This window comes from Oncorhynchus mykiss, chromosome 10 (genome assembly GCF_057628025.1).
Source record: "Oncorhynchus mykiss isolate SJ-2025 chromosome 10, ASM5762802v1, whole genome shotgun sequence".
In the NCBI taxonomy this organism is placed as follows: Eukaryota; Metazoa; Chordata; class Actinopteri; order Salmoniformes; family Salmonidae; genus Oncorhynchus; species Oncorhynchus mykiss.
The window spans coordinates 76672197-76690563 of record NC_143031.1 but is presented as its reverse complement, the minus strand read 5'-3'; the positions used below and the strand labels follow the sequence as shown (position 1 = coordinate 76690563).

Genomic DNA, 18367 nt, shown 5'->3' with positions numbered 1-18367 from the left:
TTCCTCATCCTCCCCCTCTCTCACCTCCAAAGTTCACCAAACCGTCCCCTTTTCTTGTTGAAAGCATCCCTGAGCTCCTTCACTCCTATCATGTCTGCTGTCTCTGCCAACATCTTAGGACCCATCAGCTCCACAAAGTCCACTCTGCTGCCACCTAGAGGAATATTCACTTGACTGGGGTCTGAAAGGGATGAGTTGAGATGGTTGAAGGAGGAGAATTAGTTAACCATTAATAACAGATAACATTTATGGTGGTGCAAAGTGTCACAAACCAAACCTGTTTTGAAGGAACACATTTCATACTCTACAGTTTCTAGATCTCTGTTTACAGTCAATATTAGCAGAGAATTCACAAGGAAATCTCAACTAGAAGGTCAAGAGGAAGGGTCAGCGGGTGGGCTTCTCACAGGTATGTATGTGATTAATCATTAGACAGTAACATGAACTATATGTAGTTGATAAAAGTGATTGTTACATGTACCACTAAAACTTCATGATAGGTATTTCATGTTATTTATTGTTTCTAATATGTTTCTACTACGTGTTTTGTAATTAGGAAACGTTTTAATGTTGTTGATCAAACTAACGTGTCATTGAAAGTGATCCGCATTCTACTGTCAAAATGGTGCTGGAAAAAATGGCAAAGACAAGTTAAGATATACTGTGCATGTAGACAATTCAACTTGAAAATATTTAAGGAACATTAATATGTTCTAGTAATTATTTATATATACACCTTTATTTAACTAGGCAAGTTAGTTAAGAACAAATTCTTATTTCCAATGACGGCCTACCCCGGGCCAACCCTAACAACGCTGGGTCAATTGTGCGCCAACCTATGGGACTCCCAATCATGATGGGTTGTGATACAGCCTGGAATCAAACCAGGGTCTGTAGTTACTCCTCGAGCACTGTGATGCAGTGCATTAGACCACTGCACCACACGGGAGCCCTATATTGTTATATTGTGGATCATCAATTAATTTTTACCAAATGTATTTGTCAATTAAAACTATGACAACGTATGACTTGATTCTGTTGTGACAATCATGTCAAACTGTTTTTGACAGAACCTTTATATTTAGAAATAATATTATATATGAATATGTTCTTAAAATTATTTTACATATCATTGCTAAAACTAATCAGAATCATAGACAACAAGGTAACCTTGAAAGTGTACTTGCTTTCAGATGTCTTTATGATTATGTGGTCAGGTTCTGTCAGGTACTGTCTTCATACCATCAGTAATAGGAGTGTCTGTTATATATTTACAGACTGATGCTGTGCTGACTCATTCTTAGACCTTGTGATCTCTAGGGTGATCTAGATGAGATGGTATAAACTGTGTAATAGCCTACATTTGATCCAGGCGACTCTAAATGCACCAGGACATTGTCATGGTAATTGTGCACATTCAAGTTCACAAAAAGGGTTTTACAATTAACATCAACCCATAGCTTATATTTGTACTATGTGCACATGGGAATGTGTGAATCTCACTCCTCAGCCTAAATTGTCCCCACTCACTCAGATGGATGTCCATCTTGCTGTTGAGTAAATGGGTCAAGTGTTAATGAATTACCAGGCTAGGTTAATGAATCACTGTTCTCCATCAGATAAATATGTCCTAAAATGGCAGAGGGTTGTATACTGAATAAGCAATAAGGCCTGAGGGGGTGTGGTACTGTACATGGCCAATATACCACAGCCAAGGGCTGTTCTTATGCACGACGCAAACAGCTATATAGTTTCATGGATGTGATATGAGAGGACTGAGGATGAATCAACAACATTGTAGTTACTCCACAATACTAACCTAAATGACAGAGGGAAAAGAAGGAAGCCTGTACAGAATAAAAATATTCCAAAACATGCATTCTGTTTGCAATAAGGCACTAAAGTAAAACTGCAAAACATGTGCCAAAGAAATACACTTTTTTTGTACTGAATACAAAGCGTTAAGTTTGGGGCAATCCAACACAACACATCATTGAGTACCACTCATCATATTTTCAAGCATGGTTGTGACTGCATCATGTTATGAGTATACTTATCATCGACAAGGACTAAGGAGTTTTTTCTAGGATAAGAAGAAACGGAATACAGCTAAGCACAGGCAAAATCCTAGAGGAAAACTGCTTTTCAACAGACACTGGGATATGAAATCACCTGTCAGCAGAACAATTAACCAAAACACATGGCCAAATCTACACTGGAGTTACTTACCAAGATAACATTGAATGTTCCTGAGTGGGCTAGTCACAGTTTTGACTTAAATTGGCTTGAAAATCTATGGCAAGACTTAAAAATGGCTATCTATCACAGGAGGTTGGTGGCACCTTAATTAGGGAGAATGGGCTCGTGGTAATGACTGGAGCTATTCAGTGGAATGGAATCAAAGACATCAAACACATGGTTTCGATGTGTTTGATGCCATTCCATTTGCAAAATTCCGGGCCGTTCACCTCTCCGCAGCCTCTTCTGCTGTCTAGCAATGAACAACAACCAATTTGACAGAGCTTGAACAATTTTGAAAAGAATAATGGGCCAATATTGTACAATTCAGGTGTGCAAAGGTCTGTCTTAGAGACTAACCCCAAAATCCTCACAGCTGTAATCGCTGCCAAAGGCGTTGTAAACTGTCGAGAAAGGACCCATTAGTGATCCAAAATGGTGGCCTAATCAGGCCTAGACTAGATTATTATCATTATTTCGACATTCTAAACGCAGGGCTTTTTAGCGATTATTGAAATGGGATATTCACTGCAGTTGACTTTACTCACTAGAAAAATATAATAATGCATTATTGCATTCTGTTGTTATACCCTAGGTATGATCATTTTCTTGTCCCATAAAAATATTAGTAGTATTAGGCCTAATATTTAGCTAAGGAATAATTGCATATGCTTCTAATTTCTAATCTCTCTGTCTTCACCGTTACCTTTGGACAATTACGCATCTGATTTTCCTCTGCCTCTCAGCTACAGCTATTCCTCCCAACTCATGGAGTCCCAGGAAAAGCTATACTACAATAGCTTGTTGTACACTTAATATTTACTACTACTAGCGTATTGAGGAGAGAGTCCAGCTTGCTGAACGTAAAATAGGGGAGTTTGAAAGGAGAGTGAGAGAGCCGTGATGGTGTAATCAAAATATCTTACACGCTATGAGTAGCCTGCTAATGTACCTTTCTGGACCTTGTAAACTGTCGAGAATAAACCCACAACTGATCCAAATGGTTGCATAATCGGGCCTAGGTTGTAAACTGTTATTTCGGCATGATCATCAAAACAGGATGTTTAAGCGGTTATACAAATAAGCCTACTTAACTGCAGTTTTACAGCCCTAGACAATACATGTGTACTCAGTCGATAACAATAATGAATTCCTTATTGCATTGTGTTGTAGCTTAGGTATAATAATTGTCTTGTTTAAAAGCGTAGCCCTAATCAATAGTGTAGTTTTGTGTGTCCGGGACTGCAGAGCGCATCAGCCTGGGGGAATGCACAGTTCTGCTATGTCATAATCTCTTCACCTTTTTCTCGCACTTTAACAGGTAAATATTTATAGCCCCTACTATCTAGCTAATGAATGGCCTAATATCCAGCTAGCTTCAGACATCGGCTATACATCTATACCCTCTCTCTTCCAGCTGTTCCCGTGCGCAATAGTCTAGGCTACGCAAGCCTCTCCGCTATTCCTTTTCACGTGAAATCCCAGGAAAACGTATAGGCTACAAAAGCTGTACGATATTTATAAAAATGTTTTTAATGTATACTAGACCTATTAGCATTTTGTGGAGAGATGCAGGCTTTCTCTTGCTAATTGCTTAATGTAAATTAGGCCAGAATGCCAAATTATCTACCGCACAGGACAGCCAGAGAGATGAGCACAGCGAAAAGAAGATGCAAAGGAAATTATAATCATTCGCAAAATGTAAATCACTTGCAAAACAATTGAGCAACAAGGCAAGCAATGACATAATGTAAAAGGTGCCCAAGCTAAACAGCCTTTGTTGTTGAATTGCTTAAATATGAGTTTAATATGAGTGTTCATTGAAGTATTATTTGCAGTTGTCACTATCACAATGAACACACCTTGAAGTCTTGGGTTACTGAACGTTCCGTGTTAGCACCTAATTAATAGGCCTACAACGTGTAGTAGGATGCGTTGATCAGTTGATTAACAGGTGTACTATAGAAATAATAACGGCCCGCTGGTGTGGATGCTCGCCAACGTCTATGTATAATCTATCGTTATCACTATAGTTATCGTCCTTGGTGTGGATGATGTATAATCTATCGTTATCACTATAGTTATCGTCTTTGGTGTGGATGATGTATAATCTATCGTTATCACTATAGTTATCGTCCTTGGTGTGGATGATGTATAATCTATCGTTATCACTATAGTTATCGTCCTTGGTGTGGATCCTTTAATATGACGTTCAGAACTATGGTAGGCTGTGCATGTTTTTCCCTAGTAGACAAGGACGCTAAAAATCTAATTTAACATCTTTATTGGTTTCCAAAGGAAAGCGTGAATTTAATCTGACCAGTTGTTGTGGTTTTGTCAGTGACTTGACTGATTATCATGTTTGTACCGCATGCCATTATAGATTGGGATATCGCTCATTTCGATATAATTACATACACAACCAAAATAGGTCTACTTTAATGATTGAATTCATGATACATTTTCTGCAAATTCCTTATTATAAATAAAGCCTGTTTAGACTCAAATTAGGAAAATCATTAGGCTAATTTATATCATACTTGATCATAAACATTAAGGAGCCTAAAATTGTCTTTGATTTGATTTCAATTCGATATCACTAAACCCAAGCTATGGGCTACATGCAAAAATGTATTGGGAATCTTATCAAATGTTTTTAGAATAAGAAAACATGGAAAAGCCGTTTTGTCCTGAATTTATATTATAATATAACACATATAATTTAGCCTGTCCAACCTGAACCTATTACCCAACTGACGCAGTCGGATTGAAAGTACATCTTAGGTTTCCACCCATTTTATAGCCGTATCAATTATTTGTTCCAGGCAAGGAGGGACAGGAGGCAGACTAAGAGCAAGAGCAGGGCAACCACCTGAGGACACTATTCACAAATGTTGACTATGTTACAGGCGTTGGTGTTTCCATTTACGTTTTGAGGATGGACTTTACACGTAGGAAACACAGAGTGGTGTCACCGTCACCTTGTTATTCAGTATGTGTTATACCTGGTTTCCATCTCGTTGGTGGGATGGTGTTTAACATGTGTCTGGCCCAGTGCTCCAGTTGTGTTGAGAGATGTGGAGGGTCAACACCTTTAGTTGGTGCTCCCTATTTGATAGAAAAACATTCCTTTGTCAGATCTTCCCTGTTTTTTTGTTTTGCTCCACTTTTTGGTTTGCTTCCTGTCTTTGACGTTTGTGGGGTTTTATTTTGTTAGCCTTTTCTTGGGCAAATTTAGTCGTCGCTCATGGTGGGCGTTTTTTTTTTTTGTCCCAGTTGTTGATACTAATTTAATCAACTTCCAGGGGACACCCCCCATGAGCCTCTTTCAGAACCCCTCCTAAAATCCCACCTGTTTCGTTTTGGTCAGTGACTCTTTGTTTGTTCCCCCTTCTAGTTGAGATCCATGTTTGGATTTCTTGCTGGGGAACTATAATTAAAAAAAAATGTTTTACAAGACATTGATCAGCTAAATCACATGATGATGGTGCATGTTTACAAGTAGGAAGGCGAGGCTATCCTTAAACAGACATTTACCCTGCCCCCATTCCCCAATGTACATTTACATTTATAATTGTTACAGTTGTAAATATGTATATTATTATTATTATTATTATTTGTATTATTGTTTCATTCACTTTTCTTTGACCTGCACTGTTGAAGCTTGTAGCTTAATACTTTCACTGCCCCCTGCAATTACATCTGCGACCCTGCGCATGTGATTAACAAAGCTAATCTAATGGAGGCCAGTCCATGTTTTCATTATACTGATCACTGATGCACTAAGTACTCCATTCCATGTTTTCATTATACTGATCACTGATGCACTAAGTACTCCATTCCATGTTTTCATTATACTGATCACTGATGCACTAAGTACTCCATTCCATGTTTTCATTATACTGATCACTGATGCACTAAGTACTCCATTCCATGTTTTCATTATACTGATCACTGATGCACTAAGTACTCCATTCCATGTTTTCATTATACTGATCACTGATGCACTAAGTACTCCATTCTATGTTTTCATTATACTGATCACTGATGCACTAAGTACTCCAGTCCATGTTTTCATTATACTGATTGATCACTGATGCACTAAGTACTCCAGTCCATGTTTTCATTATACTGATCACTGATGCACTAAGTACTCCATTCCATGTTTTCATTATACTGATCACTGATGCACTAAGTACTCCATTCTATGTTTTCATTATACTGATCACTGATGCACTAAGTACTCCAGTCCATGTTTTCATTATACTGATCACTGATGCACTAAGTACTCCATTCCATGTTTTCATTATACTGACCACTGATGCACTAAGTACTCCATTCCATGTTTTCATTATACTGATCACTGATGCACTAAGTACTCCATTCCATGTTTTCATTATACTGATCACTGATGCACTAAGTACTCCAGTCCATGTTTTCATTATACTGATTGATCACTGATGCACTAAGTACTCCAGTCCATGTTTTCATTATACTGATTGATCACTGATGCACTAAGTACTCCAGTCCATGTTTTCATTATACTGATCACTGATGCACTAAGTACTCCATTCCATGTTTTCATTATACTGATCACTGATGCACTAAGTACTCCAGTCCATGTTTTCATTATACTGATTGATCACTGATGCACTAAGTACTCCATTCCATGTTTTCATTATACTGATCACTGATGCACTAAGTACTCCAGTCCATGTTTTCATTATACTGATTGATCACTGATGCACTAAGTACTCCATTCCATGTTTTCATTATACTGATCACTGATGCACTAAGTACTCCAGTCCATGTTTTCATTATACTGATTGATCACTGATGCACTAAGTACTCCATTCCATGTTTTCATTATACTGACCACTGATGCACTAAGTACTCCATTCCATGTTTTCATTATACTGATCACTGATGCACTAAGTACTCCAGTCCATGTTTTCATTATACTGATTGATCACTGATGCACTAAGTACTCCAGTCCATGTTTTCATTATACTGATTGATCACTGATGCACTAAGTACTCCATTCCATGTTTTCATTATACTGATGCACTCAAAGTTCCATTCCATGTTTTATTTATGCACTAGTTGAACTACAGAGCTAGTGAACAACAATGTATATATGTTACCCCACAATGGTTTCTGTCAATTTCAACAAAAGACATAAGAAACACTGACCTACATTCACCATAAGATAATAGAACATGAAGAGGGAGAAAACAGTGTATTGTAGTTTTTACCAATGCATTTGTCACTAAGTGGTTTGGACTACTTAACACCAGCATAAACCCTCAGAGCAGGGAAGCAGTGTTTTTATGTCTAAAAGGTTTCTTCAGTATCTGATACACATCTTATCAAAGCCCTTATAGGGAATTTCAATATCATCTTGATAAACCATCTCTCTTCTTATTTAGATATGCTACGGAAAAATACTGTACATTGTTGTTTTCAGTAAAAAAATGTTTTTACATTTTGATTTTGTTTATAAACATTTTATTCGGCCTATAGTGCTTTACATAATTGCATTTGGTACAAAATGCCTTACAGAATGTCATTATAATGTCAATTTAAATCCCTTGTACAGCACGTCAACAGTAGTTCTACTCTGCTTTTGTGTTTAAACGTTTTAATATAATGGTGTTTACTCTTCTAATTTACAGATTGATATGGGACTAGACCAGTCCTCTTCAGGATTCTGAGACCTCCTCTCTGAGAGTTATAATGAGTTATCATCAGATTGATATGGGACTAGACCAGTCCTCTTCAGGATTGTGAGACCTCCTCTCTGAGAGTTATAATGAGTTATCATCAGATTGATATGGGACCAGACCAGTCCTCTTCAGGATTCTGAGGTCTCCTCTCTGAGAGTTATAATGAGTTATCATCAGGGGGCTGAGGGTGGAGCCATCCCTAAAGAAAGACAGAAGGATGGGTCACCAAACAAGGATCTTAATCTGACCATGGACCCTGATATGAGGTGTGTTTTTGTGTGTTTGTTGAACACTTTTAGATCCTATGTTATAATTATGTAATAGATTTACATGACGATTTTTTACCAAAAATACAACACACCTCTCAAATATACATATGTTCATATGATTTCTATGAAGGATACTGAGTTACTGCTAGTCAGTTGCATAGCTGAATGCATTCAACTGAAATGTGTCTTCCACATTTAACCCAACCCCTCTGAATCAGGGAGGTGCGGGGGGCTATCTTAATCAACACCACGTCAGTGGTGCCCAGGGATCAGTTACTGTTTGGGTTTTAATTGCCTTCCTCAAGGGCATAAAGGCATATTTTTCCACGTTGTCGGCTCGGGGATTCAAACCAGCAACCTTTCGGTGAAAGGCCCAACACTCTTAACCGCTAGGCTACCTACTACCCCTATAATGACTCTAAGGGAAAACAGATTTTTATAATTTTTTGCAAAACAGGTACCTTATTTAACTAAGTATTCAGACTCCTTGCTATGAGACTCAAAATTGAGCTCAGGTGCATCCTGTTTCCATTGATCATCCTTGAGATGTTTCTACAACTTGATTGGAGTCCACCTGTGGTAAATTCAATTGATTGGTCATGATTTGGAACGATACACACACCTGTCTATATAAGGTCCCAGAGTTGACCGGGCATGTCAGAGCAAAAACCAAGCCATGAGGTCTAACACTGTGCCCATGTAACGGATGTGAAATGGCTAGCTAGTTAGCGGTGGTGCGTGCTAATAGCATTTCAATCGGTGACGTCACTTGCTCTGAGACCTTGAAGTAGTGGTTCCCCTGCTCTGCAAGGGCCACGGCTTTTGTGGAGTGATGGGTAACGATGCTTCGAGGGTGACTGTTGATGTGTGCAGAGGGTCCCTGGTTCGCGCCCGGGTCGGGGCGAGGGGACGGACTAAAGTTATACTGTTACACCCAAACCAAACACACGCGTGCCCGTCCGTGTGCGACATCGTGAACAAATTGATTTTGTCCCCCCACACCAAACGCGATAACGACACGCAGGTTGAAATATCAAAACAAACTCTGAACCAATTATATTAATTTGGGGACAGGTTGAAAAGCATTAAACATTTATGGCAAGCTAGCTAGCTTGCAGTTGCTAGCTAATTTGTCCTATTTAGCTAGCTTGCTTTTTATAGCTAATTTGTCCTGGGATATAAACATTGAGTTGTTATTTTACCTGAACTGCACAAGGTCCTCTACTCCGACAATTAATCCACACAAAATGGTCAACCGAATCGTTTCTTGTCATCTCTCCCCCTTCCAGGCTTTTTCTTCTTTTGACTTTTTATTGCGATTGGCATCTAGTATTACCATGACGACCAATCAACCTCAGTTCATCTTTCAGAAACCCACGTGGGTATAACCAATGAGGAGATGGCACGTGGGTATCTGCTTCAATAAACCGATGAGGAGATGGGAGAGGCAGGACTTACAGCGCGATGAGCATCACAAATAGAACTGACTTCTATTTTAGCATTTGGCAACGTAGACGCTCATTGGCGCGAGCGAGCAGTGTGGGTGCAATGATGGCGGTGAGCTTTATACCAATCCAGCCGATGCTTGGCATTTCGCATGGTAATCTTAGGTTTGTGTGCGTCTGCTTGGCCATGGAAACCCATTTCATGAAACTACCGATGAAGAGTTCTTGAGCTGACGTTACTTCCAGAGGCAGTTTGGAACTCAGTAGTGAGTGTTTCAAGCGAGGATAGACGATTGTTACGTGCTATGTGCTTCAGCCCTCTGCGGTCCCTTTCTGTGAGCTTGTGTGGCCTACCACTTTGCGGCTGAGCCGTTGTAACTCCTAGACGTTTCCACTTCACAATAACAGCACTTACAGTTGACCGGGGTAGCTCTAGCAGGGCAGAAATTTGACAAACTTACTTTTTTGGAAAGGTGGCATCCTTTTCTCTGGTTGTATATTTTAATGAAGAGTAACCAATCAATGAATATCCCTATTAGTTTTATGGAGGGGACCTTACACCAAAATGAAGAGTTAGATTCTACGTTCTATGTTCTACTTGGAAAAGTCAATAGGATCCTAAAATGATTGTTATTTTATGTAGTTGGCTAGAATAAGACAAGCTAAATATCACATCATGGTGACTCACATCATTCTTATGTGAAAGAGAGGAATATAAAAATGGTTAATTTTATTGTATTTGTTTTGTGTGTTTAGTATTTAGTGTTTTATTCGTTTTTGTGTGTTTTGCATGACTGTCTTGTGCTACTAGGGGCCAATCAGAGAGAGCAGAGTCTATTTCCTCTGGTTTTCTATCAATGAAGACTGACAAATCCATGGATTACCCTGTTCAGTTCAAAGGAGCAGACTCTCTACAAATCAAAGGGTGAGATTCTGATGTTCAGCCAGCTGTAAATACAGGTCTATGTTTTAATAATGCTGACCTCATGAAATAAAAGTTCTGTGACTTAATGTAAAGCAAAAATACACATCATGATAACAGATAGTTATAGGTAGGTTACCATGTGTTATAATATCATGATAACAGATAGTTATAGGTACAGTAGGTTACCATGTCTTATAATATCATGATAACAGATAGGTACAGTAGGTTACCATGTGTTATATTATCATGATAACAGATAGTTATAGATAACAGATAGGTAGTTTACCATGTGTTATATTATCACGATAACAGATAGGAAGGTTACCATGTGTTATATTATCATGATAACAGATAGGTATGGGAATGTTACCATGTGTTATATTATCACGATAACAGATAGGAAGGTTACCATGTGTTATATTATCATGATAACAGATAGGAAGGTTACCATGTGTTATATTATCACGATAACAGATAGGTATGGGTAGGTTACCATGTACTATATTATCATGATAACAGATAGGTAGGATACCATGTGTTATATTATCAGGCCATTATGTGTTAAACTGAACTGATGAGGTTATTTTGATCAATGTGTTTGATACCTGTAATTTACAATTCCCATCAAGGCCAGTAGACGTATCCTGTGATATCTGCTCTGAGGTCCAAGCTGTGAAGTTCTGTCAGTCCTGCAGTGTGTCCTACTGTGAGACACACATCAGACAGCACTATACAATACCTAAACTACAGAGACACACACTGGTGGATGTGACTGGAGACCTGGTGCAGAAACTCTGCCAACATGACTACAGTCCTCTGGATGTGTTCTGCAGGACAGACCAGATGATGATCTGCAGTCAGTGTGCAGAGACAAACCACAAAGGACATGATACCATCCTCCTTGAGACAAAGAAAGCAGGAAGACAGGTAACTAGTTCTCTTTTCTTTCGGGGTTGTTCAGTGCAGTTCCAGTAAATGTCTGAACACTCCTTAATTAACACTAGAACCGTTGGGACTCGAGGCATCCCAGTTTGGGCCGTCAACATTCTAACAGACCAATAAAAACATTTCATATGTGCTACGGCAACAATAATCCTTTGGCTGTGTTCATGAAGATCTTAGTATTATTAGTTCTGATTAGGATCTGTAATTATCTGCTGCTGAGGAAGTGGCTACTCTTCCTGGGGTCCAAACAGGAAACTAAACACAACCAATAAAATACATAATACACGTAGAATATATTACACTATATTTATGTTACAATTAAATAACTTGGCAGACACAATACAATGCAAATATATCATCTCTTCACAGTCCCCGTCGTGTTGTAAAGGGTTCTTTTATCTGTTTTTTAATCTGTTTTTATTGCGATCTTACATTACATGGGAAAGGGGATAACTAGTCAGTTGTACAACTGAACGCATTCAACTGAAATGTGTCTTCCATTATTTGAAAGTATGACAGCAATCCATGCTTTGGTTTAGTTTTCCTGGCACTGTTTCCACACACACACATGTTTTAGCATTTGTGGCTCAAATTCAAGTCATGGGACTGATATTAGCCTTTTTCGTGCCTCATGTCCAAATCATCCAAAAGTACTGTATCTAAAATTGATTGTGAAGCTCAACAAAGTCACTTAAATGCTAATATGTGTCGCATGACTTTAATGAGATGTGTACAATAATTGCTAAAATGTTAGCATGTGTCAACAGTGCCAATGAAGCTAAACCAAGCATGGATTGCTGTCATACCGTTTCCATAGACTGTTTAGAGGACTAAGGAAAACAATATTTCATTTTGTAATTTGGGGGAACGACACCATCATTATTTTGTTTATGCAGGCCTTAATAAATATTATTGAACTAAATGTATTTCAAAAGAACAGAATAGGAGTTTAATTATGTTACTAGTCTGTTCTTAGTATCCTAGGCTATATGCTGCCGGGAGTGGAATTGCAGTTAGTCGTCAAAAATAAAACATTTTGAAATAGTCTTTCCACTACATTTTGAAATAGTCTTTCCACTACATTTTGAGAGTTGATTGGGAAATGTAGGTGATTTAGAAACCTTAGTATCTGTAATACCATTATTGAAATCAAAGTGTGTGACCTGCATGAACCTCTGTAACATGTTTTGAGAAAGTCGCTTTTTGGGAAGCTCCTTTCCCTTCTTTGTCAGTTACACATGCTGCACTGTTCATCAGTCTCTTCATTGACGAGACAATTGTTAATATTGTCTCCCATCCGACTATTGTCAATTTAATCTTCTTTAGACTACATACATTTTCATAGGCTTCTGTGAAATTAGTTTCAATATAGTTGATGTGTAGTTTTGATGGGCTATTAGTCGGATGTGCAGCCGGATGAAGGAAGGGCTGAAGGAAGGGCTGAAGGAAGGGCTGAAGGAAGGGCTGAAGGAAGGGATGAAGGAAGGGATGAAGGAAAGGATGAAGGAAGGGATGAAGGAAGGGCTGAAGGAAGGGATGAAGGAAGGGATGAAGGAAGGGCTGAAGGAAGGGCTGAAGGAAGGGCTGAAGGAAGGGATGAAGGAAGGGCTGAAGGAAGGGATGAAGGAAAGGATGAAGGAAGGGATGAAGGAAGGGCTGAAGGAAGGGATGAAGGAAGGGATGAAGGAAGGGATGAAGGAAGGGCTGAAGGAAGGGATGAAGGAAGGGCTGAAGGAAAGGATGAAGGAAAGGATGAAGGAAGGGCTGAAGGAAGGGCTGAAGGAAGGGCTGAAGGAAGGGCTGAAGGAAGGGCTGAAGGAAAGGCTGAAGGAAGGGCTGAAGGAAGGGCTGAAGGAAGGGCTGAAGGAAGGGCTGAAGGAAGGGATGAAGGAAAGGATGAAGGAAGGGCTGAAGGAAGGGCTGAAGGAAGGGCTGAAGGAAGGGCTGAAGGAAAGGATGAAGGAAAGGATGAAGGAAGGGATGAAGGAAGGGATGAAGGAAGGGCTGAAGGAAGGGCTGAAGGAAGGGCTGAAGGAAGGGATGAAGGAAGGGATGAAGGAAAGGATGAAGGAAGGGATGAAGGAAGGGATGAAGGAAAGGATGAAGGAAGGGATGAAGGAAGGGATGAAGGGATGAAGGAAGGGCTGAAGGAAGGGCTGAAGGAAGGGCTGAAGGAAGGGATGAAGGAAAGGATGAAGGAAGGGCTGAAGGAAGGGCTGAAGGAAGGGATGAAGGAAGGGCTGAAGGAAGGGATGAAGGAAAGGATGAAGGAAGGGCTGAAGGAAGGGCTGAAGGAAGGGATGAAGGAAGGGATGAAGGAAGGGCTGAAGGAAGGGATGAAGGAAGGGCTGAAGGAAGGGCTGAAGGAAGGGCTGAAGGAAGGGATGAAGGAAGGGATGAAGGAAAGGATGAAGGAAGGGATGAAGGAAGGGCTGAAGGAAGGGATGAAGAAAGGGATGAAGGAAGGGCTGAAGGAAGGGCTGAAGGAAGGGATGAAGGAAGGGCTGAAGGAAGGGCTGAAGGAAAGGATGAAGGAAAGGATGAAGGAAGGGCTGAAGGAAGGGATGAAGGAAGGGATGAAGGAAGGGCTGAAGGAAGGGCTCAAGGAAGGGCTGAAGGAAGGGCTGAAGGAAGGGATGAAGGAAAGGATGAAGGAAAGGATGAAGGAAGGGATGAAGGAAGGGATGAAGGAAGGGCTGAAGGAAGGGCTGAAGGAAGGGATGAAGGAAGGGATGAAGGAAAGGATGAAGGAAGGGATGAAGGAAGGGATGAAGGAAGGGATGAAGGAAAGGATGAAGGAAAGGATGAAGGAAGGGATGAAGGAAGGGATGAAGGAAGGGCTGAAGGAAGGGATGAAGGAAGGGCTGAAGGAAGGGCTGAAGGAAGGGATGAAGGAAGGGATGAAGGAAAGGATGAAGGAAGGGATGAAGGAAGGGATGAAGGAAACGATGAAGGAAACGATGAAGGAAGGGATGAAGGAAGGGCTGAAGGAAGGGCTCAAGGAAGGGCTGAAGGAAGGGATGAAGGAAAGGATGAAGGAAGGGCTGAAGGAAGGGCTGAAGGAAGGGCTGAAGGAAGGGATGAAGGAAGGGATGAAGGAAGGGCTGAAGGAAGGGCTGAAGGAAGGGATGAAGGAAGGGATGAAGGAAGGGCTGAAGGAAGGGATGAAGGAAGGGCTGAAGGAAGGGCTGAAGGAAGGGCTGAAGGAAGGGATGAAGGAAGGGATGAAGGAAGGGCTGAAGGAAGGGCTGAAGGAAGGGATGAAGGAAGGGCTGAAGGAAGGGATGAAGGAAGGGCTGAAGGAAGGGATGAAGGAAGGGCTGAAGGAAGGGCTGAAGGAAGGGATGAAGGAAGGGCTGAAGGAAGGGCTGAAGGAAGGGCTGAAGGAAGGGATGAAGGAAGGGCTGAAGGAAGGGCTGAAGGAAGGGATGAAGGAAGGGCAGGGGGAGAAGGACGTCCTCCTAAAACGGCTTATAATACATTATGTTTGTGATATGTAATTAATTATGACTGGGAATACAGATATGGATCTGTTGGTCACAGATATCGTACAAAAGGGGCCTCACAATGGGCTTCAGGATCTCGTCATGATAGTTTTGTGCATTCAAATTGTCATCAACAAAATGCAATTGTGTTGGTTGTCTGTAGCTTATGCCTGCCCACACAATAACCGCCATCACAATGTTGACATCAGCAAACCGCTCGCCCAGAAAACACCATACACGTGGTCTGTGGTTGTGAGGCCTATTGAATGTACTGCCAAATTCTCTAAAACAACAAATGTTCATTTTTCTATCATAAGCAGTCTCGGCTTATTGTAGAGAAACGAACATTCATTCTCTGGCAACCGGCTCTGGTGGAGATTCCTGCAGTCAGCATGCCAGTTGCACGCTCCCTCAAAGCACGAGACAACTGGCAATGTGTTGTTTGACAAAACTGCACATTTTAGTGTGCACATTGTAATGATCATACTGTTTAATCAGCTTTTTTCTGGGATCTTTAATTTCAGCTCAAGAAACATGGGACCAATAATTTACATGTTGTGTTTTCTATTTTTGTTTAGTGCTATTTTCTCAAACAATAACCAAAAAAACAAACAATAAACAGACGCACAGAAATATCAACAAACATCAATGACATCACACCTGCTCAGACTCACATGTTCCCACCCATACACATCATGTGTCTCACAACCACACTCCCCCTCCATCTCCTGCCATACTCTATGCCATATAAATAATAATGCATTTCATTCATCCACTGTTGTAGTGATGGAGTATCATTTGATTTCCAGTTTTTAAGTAGGAAGATTTTTCAAAATCATTGACGAGAAAGGTACTGTATGGTCCACCCCATTGGTTATCTCACCGCTCCCTCAAATACCATGTCTTGAAATATGCAGACAGACAGATTAACAGTAAACATGCATTGTAAAAGTTGTAACAACGACAGTGTGATAAAGTTGATGTATTTTTGAAAAAACATCTGTTTTACATTTAGCAAAATATTTTGTTTTGAAGAAATTACTAATTCTAATTTTGTTTTCGCAGCCTAAGAGTTTTGATAGAGACCAACACACAACGTTGGCCGCGGATGATGGTAGGTAGAGTTTACAGTAAGTGGAAACAGAATAAACTGACCCAAAAAATATTATTTAATTTGAATCTCAATTTTATAGGATACATTTTGTAACACGTCAATTGTTTTCCTTTAACTGCTGGTATAAATAGTACAAATGTGTGTTTGGAATGTCAATTAAGTCTGTTTTTCAATCACCCGTTATTCCTTCACTAGTGCTGCCCCCTCCTGGTGACATCCACGTCCTGTTGCTGACGTCAGACTCTGTGTCTCTGAGCTGGGGTCCTCCTGAAGGGTTGAAGGGACCACAGAAGTTCAGAGTGACCTGGGGTTGTGACGTGGAACCGTGCAGTATAGGGGTGAAAAATGTTCATGAAGTTGAAATAAGCAGACTCAACCCTGGTAAAAAGTACCAGTTCAGTGTGGCTACAGAGGGAGAAGATGGAAGCCAAAGCAGATGTGTCTCAGCATCCCTATCCGCAGGTACAGTAGGATAACTTGTGTTTTTATTCAGACTACGTTTTAGTCATTTAACAGACAGTCTACCCTGAGCAATTAGGGTTAAGTGCCTTGCTCAAGGGAAAATCAACAGATTTTTCAGAGTCGGCTCAGGGATTCAAACCAGCGACCTTTCGTTTACTGGCCCAACACACTTAACCACTAGAGTACCTCTCATCCACATACTTCACTGCATCATTACCTACCTGCAGTCTGCATCATTCATTCATTCCTAGAGACATATTTTCCTAGACACATCTCTTCTAAACAAGTATAGGTTTTATGACAGTGCTCCAAGTACCCATATTTAAACATGTTCCATTTGGAAGAGACCTCTTCAATCTCAGCTGGATCGGCTGAAGAGATGGAGAAAGTCCATATCCTACTGCAGCCCAGGAACAGAGCCAATACTGACGACTGCCACAAAACACTTTCAAACCTGCAACCCGGCACCAAGTACACTGTTTGTGTTGCAACTGTGCTGAGCAATGGGGAACAGAGTGAACCTGTCTCTACAACAATCCGCACTAGTAAGAGATCTTCCACCAATTACAACTCACCGTGTGTTTACCAGTAACTAGAGAGATGTTGTTACATTAGATGCTTTCTCAAAAGCCCTGGCCTTATTTTACCTGTCCCCCGTAAGGCTGAACACATTATATTAACTGTTTAACCAATATCTTTTTTTAAAGTGAAGCGAGCAAGCAAATTGTTTTTAAAGTAGAACCTCTTCTTAATAATATACTATAACAATCTTAGTACAACACCTAGCAAGATGTTGGCCTCTTGGAGGCTAAGAGAGCCATAGTTCAGCCATTATCCGAGAGGGAGTTGTGTATCTCTTTGTTTCGGGCAAAGGACCAAAACAGTCCTGCAGAACAATGCTGTGAGGTTAGTCAAAAGCAGGAAAAGGCTGCAAAAGTGCAACCAATACAGCTTGGTTCGGTTTACCTTCTGCTGGCAAACGTAACAGGATTTACAGAACGCCACAACATCCTGTTTCAGACCAGACCAGAAGAAGTTACGCAAGATATAGTCATGCGTCTTGTTGATCCCAAGATGGCCTGCCATACTACCATCATGAGCCCACCTCAGTATCGCTTGTCGAAGTGTAACTAGAATGACAATTTGAGATATACTGGGCCAATTGACTTGCCCAAGAATGGCATTTCCTCATCAGCCCACCATCTCTGTCAAATTAACCCACACAAACTTGATCAAACTCCTCTCAACGTATCTCAGCAAAACCTTTTTTTTTCCCACTCATGGGTACTTTTCTGATAACCCATCAGGTTCTTCTACTCTGGGTTCCTTACAAATGACAGGATTTGGCACAACCTTCACTTCCTTCAAATCGTTGCCCAAAATGAATGAAACCCCCTTCATCGGTAGACTAGGCCTCACTCCAACAAAAATGGAACCAGAAACAAGATCAAACTCGAGTTCCACATTATACAAAGGATCTTCCATGTACCCCACCTCCACACCTTGTACAAACACTGTAACCCGTTTCTGAAGTGTCAGACAAAGGGAAAAACATCCTCCAAAGGAAGGATTGAGCTGCCTCAGTTCCTCGCAGTATCTTCACAGGCTGTTTAACAGCATCACCATTACGCAGAGACACGAACCCTTCTGAAACAAAGGGTTCATACACATCTGATCTAAACAGGATTTTGGGAGATAAGTCTCTGATTGGGACTGGTTTAACGGGCTGGAGTGATCCCACAAGAAGAAACTGCTTAC

General features: G+C 40.6%; 1 protein-coding gene across 1 annotated transcript; it reads left to right on the top strand.

The window, feature by feature from the left end:
• Window positions 1-237: 237 nt before the first annotated feature.
• Window positions 238-16827, top strand: LOC110497212 (uncharacterized). Its single transcript, XM_090188021.1, has 6 exons — window positions 238-409; window positions 7914-8230; window positions 10490-10603; window positions 11233-11530; window positions 16099-16147; window positions 16343-16827. Exons 2-6 carry the CDS (start codon window positions 8127-8129, stop codon window positions 16621-16623), a joined length of 846 nt encoding a protein of 281 aa, XP_090044147.1. The 5' UTR covers window positions 238-409; window positions 7914-8126; the 3' UTR covers window positions 16624-16827.
• Window positions 16828-18367: the final 1540 nt, after the last annotated feature.

What these genes read in the sequence shown, in the direction of transcription:
- LOC110497212 (XM_090188021.1), top strand. Translation starts at nt 8,127, where the DNA reads ATGAGTTATCATCAGGGGGCTGAGGGTGGAGCCATCCCTAAAGAAAGA. An exon ending in GACTCTCTACAAATCAAAGG is followed by an intron (nt 10,604 to 11,232) that starts GTGAGATTCTGA and finishes ATTCCCATCAAG; the next exon opens with GCCAGTAGACGTATCCTGTG. An exon ending in AACGTTGGCCGCGGATGATG is followed by an intron (nt 16,148 to 16,342) that starts GTAGGTAGAGTT and finishes TTCCTTCACTAG; the next exon opens with TGCTGCCCCCTCCTGGTGAC.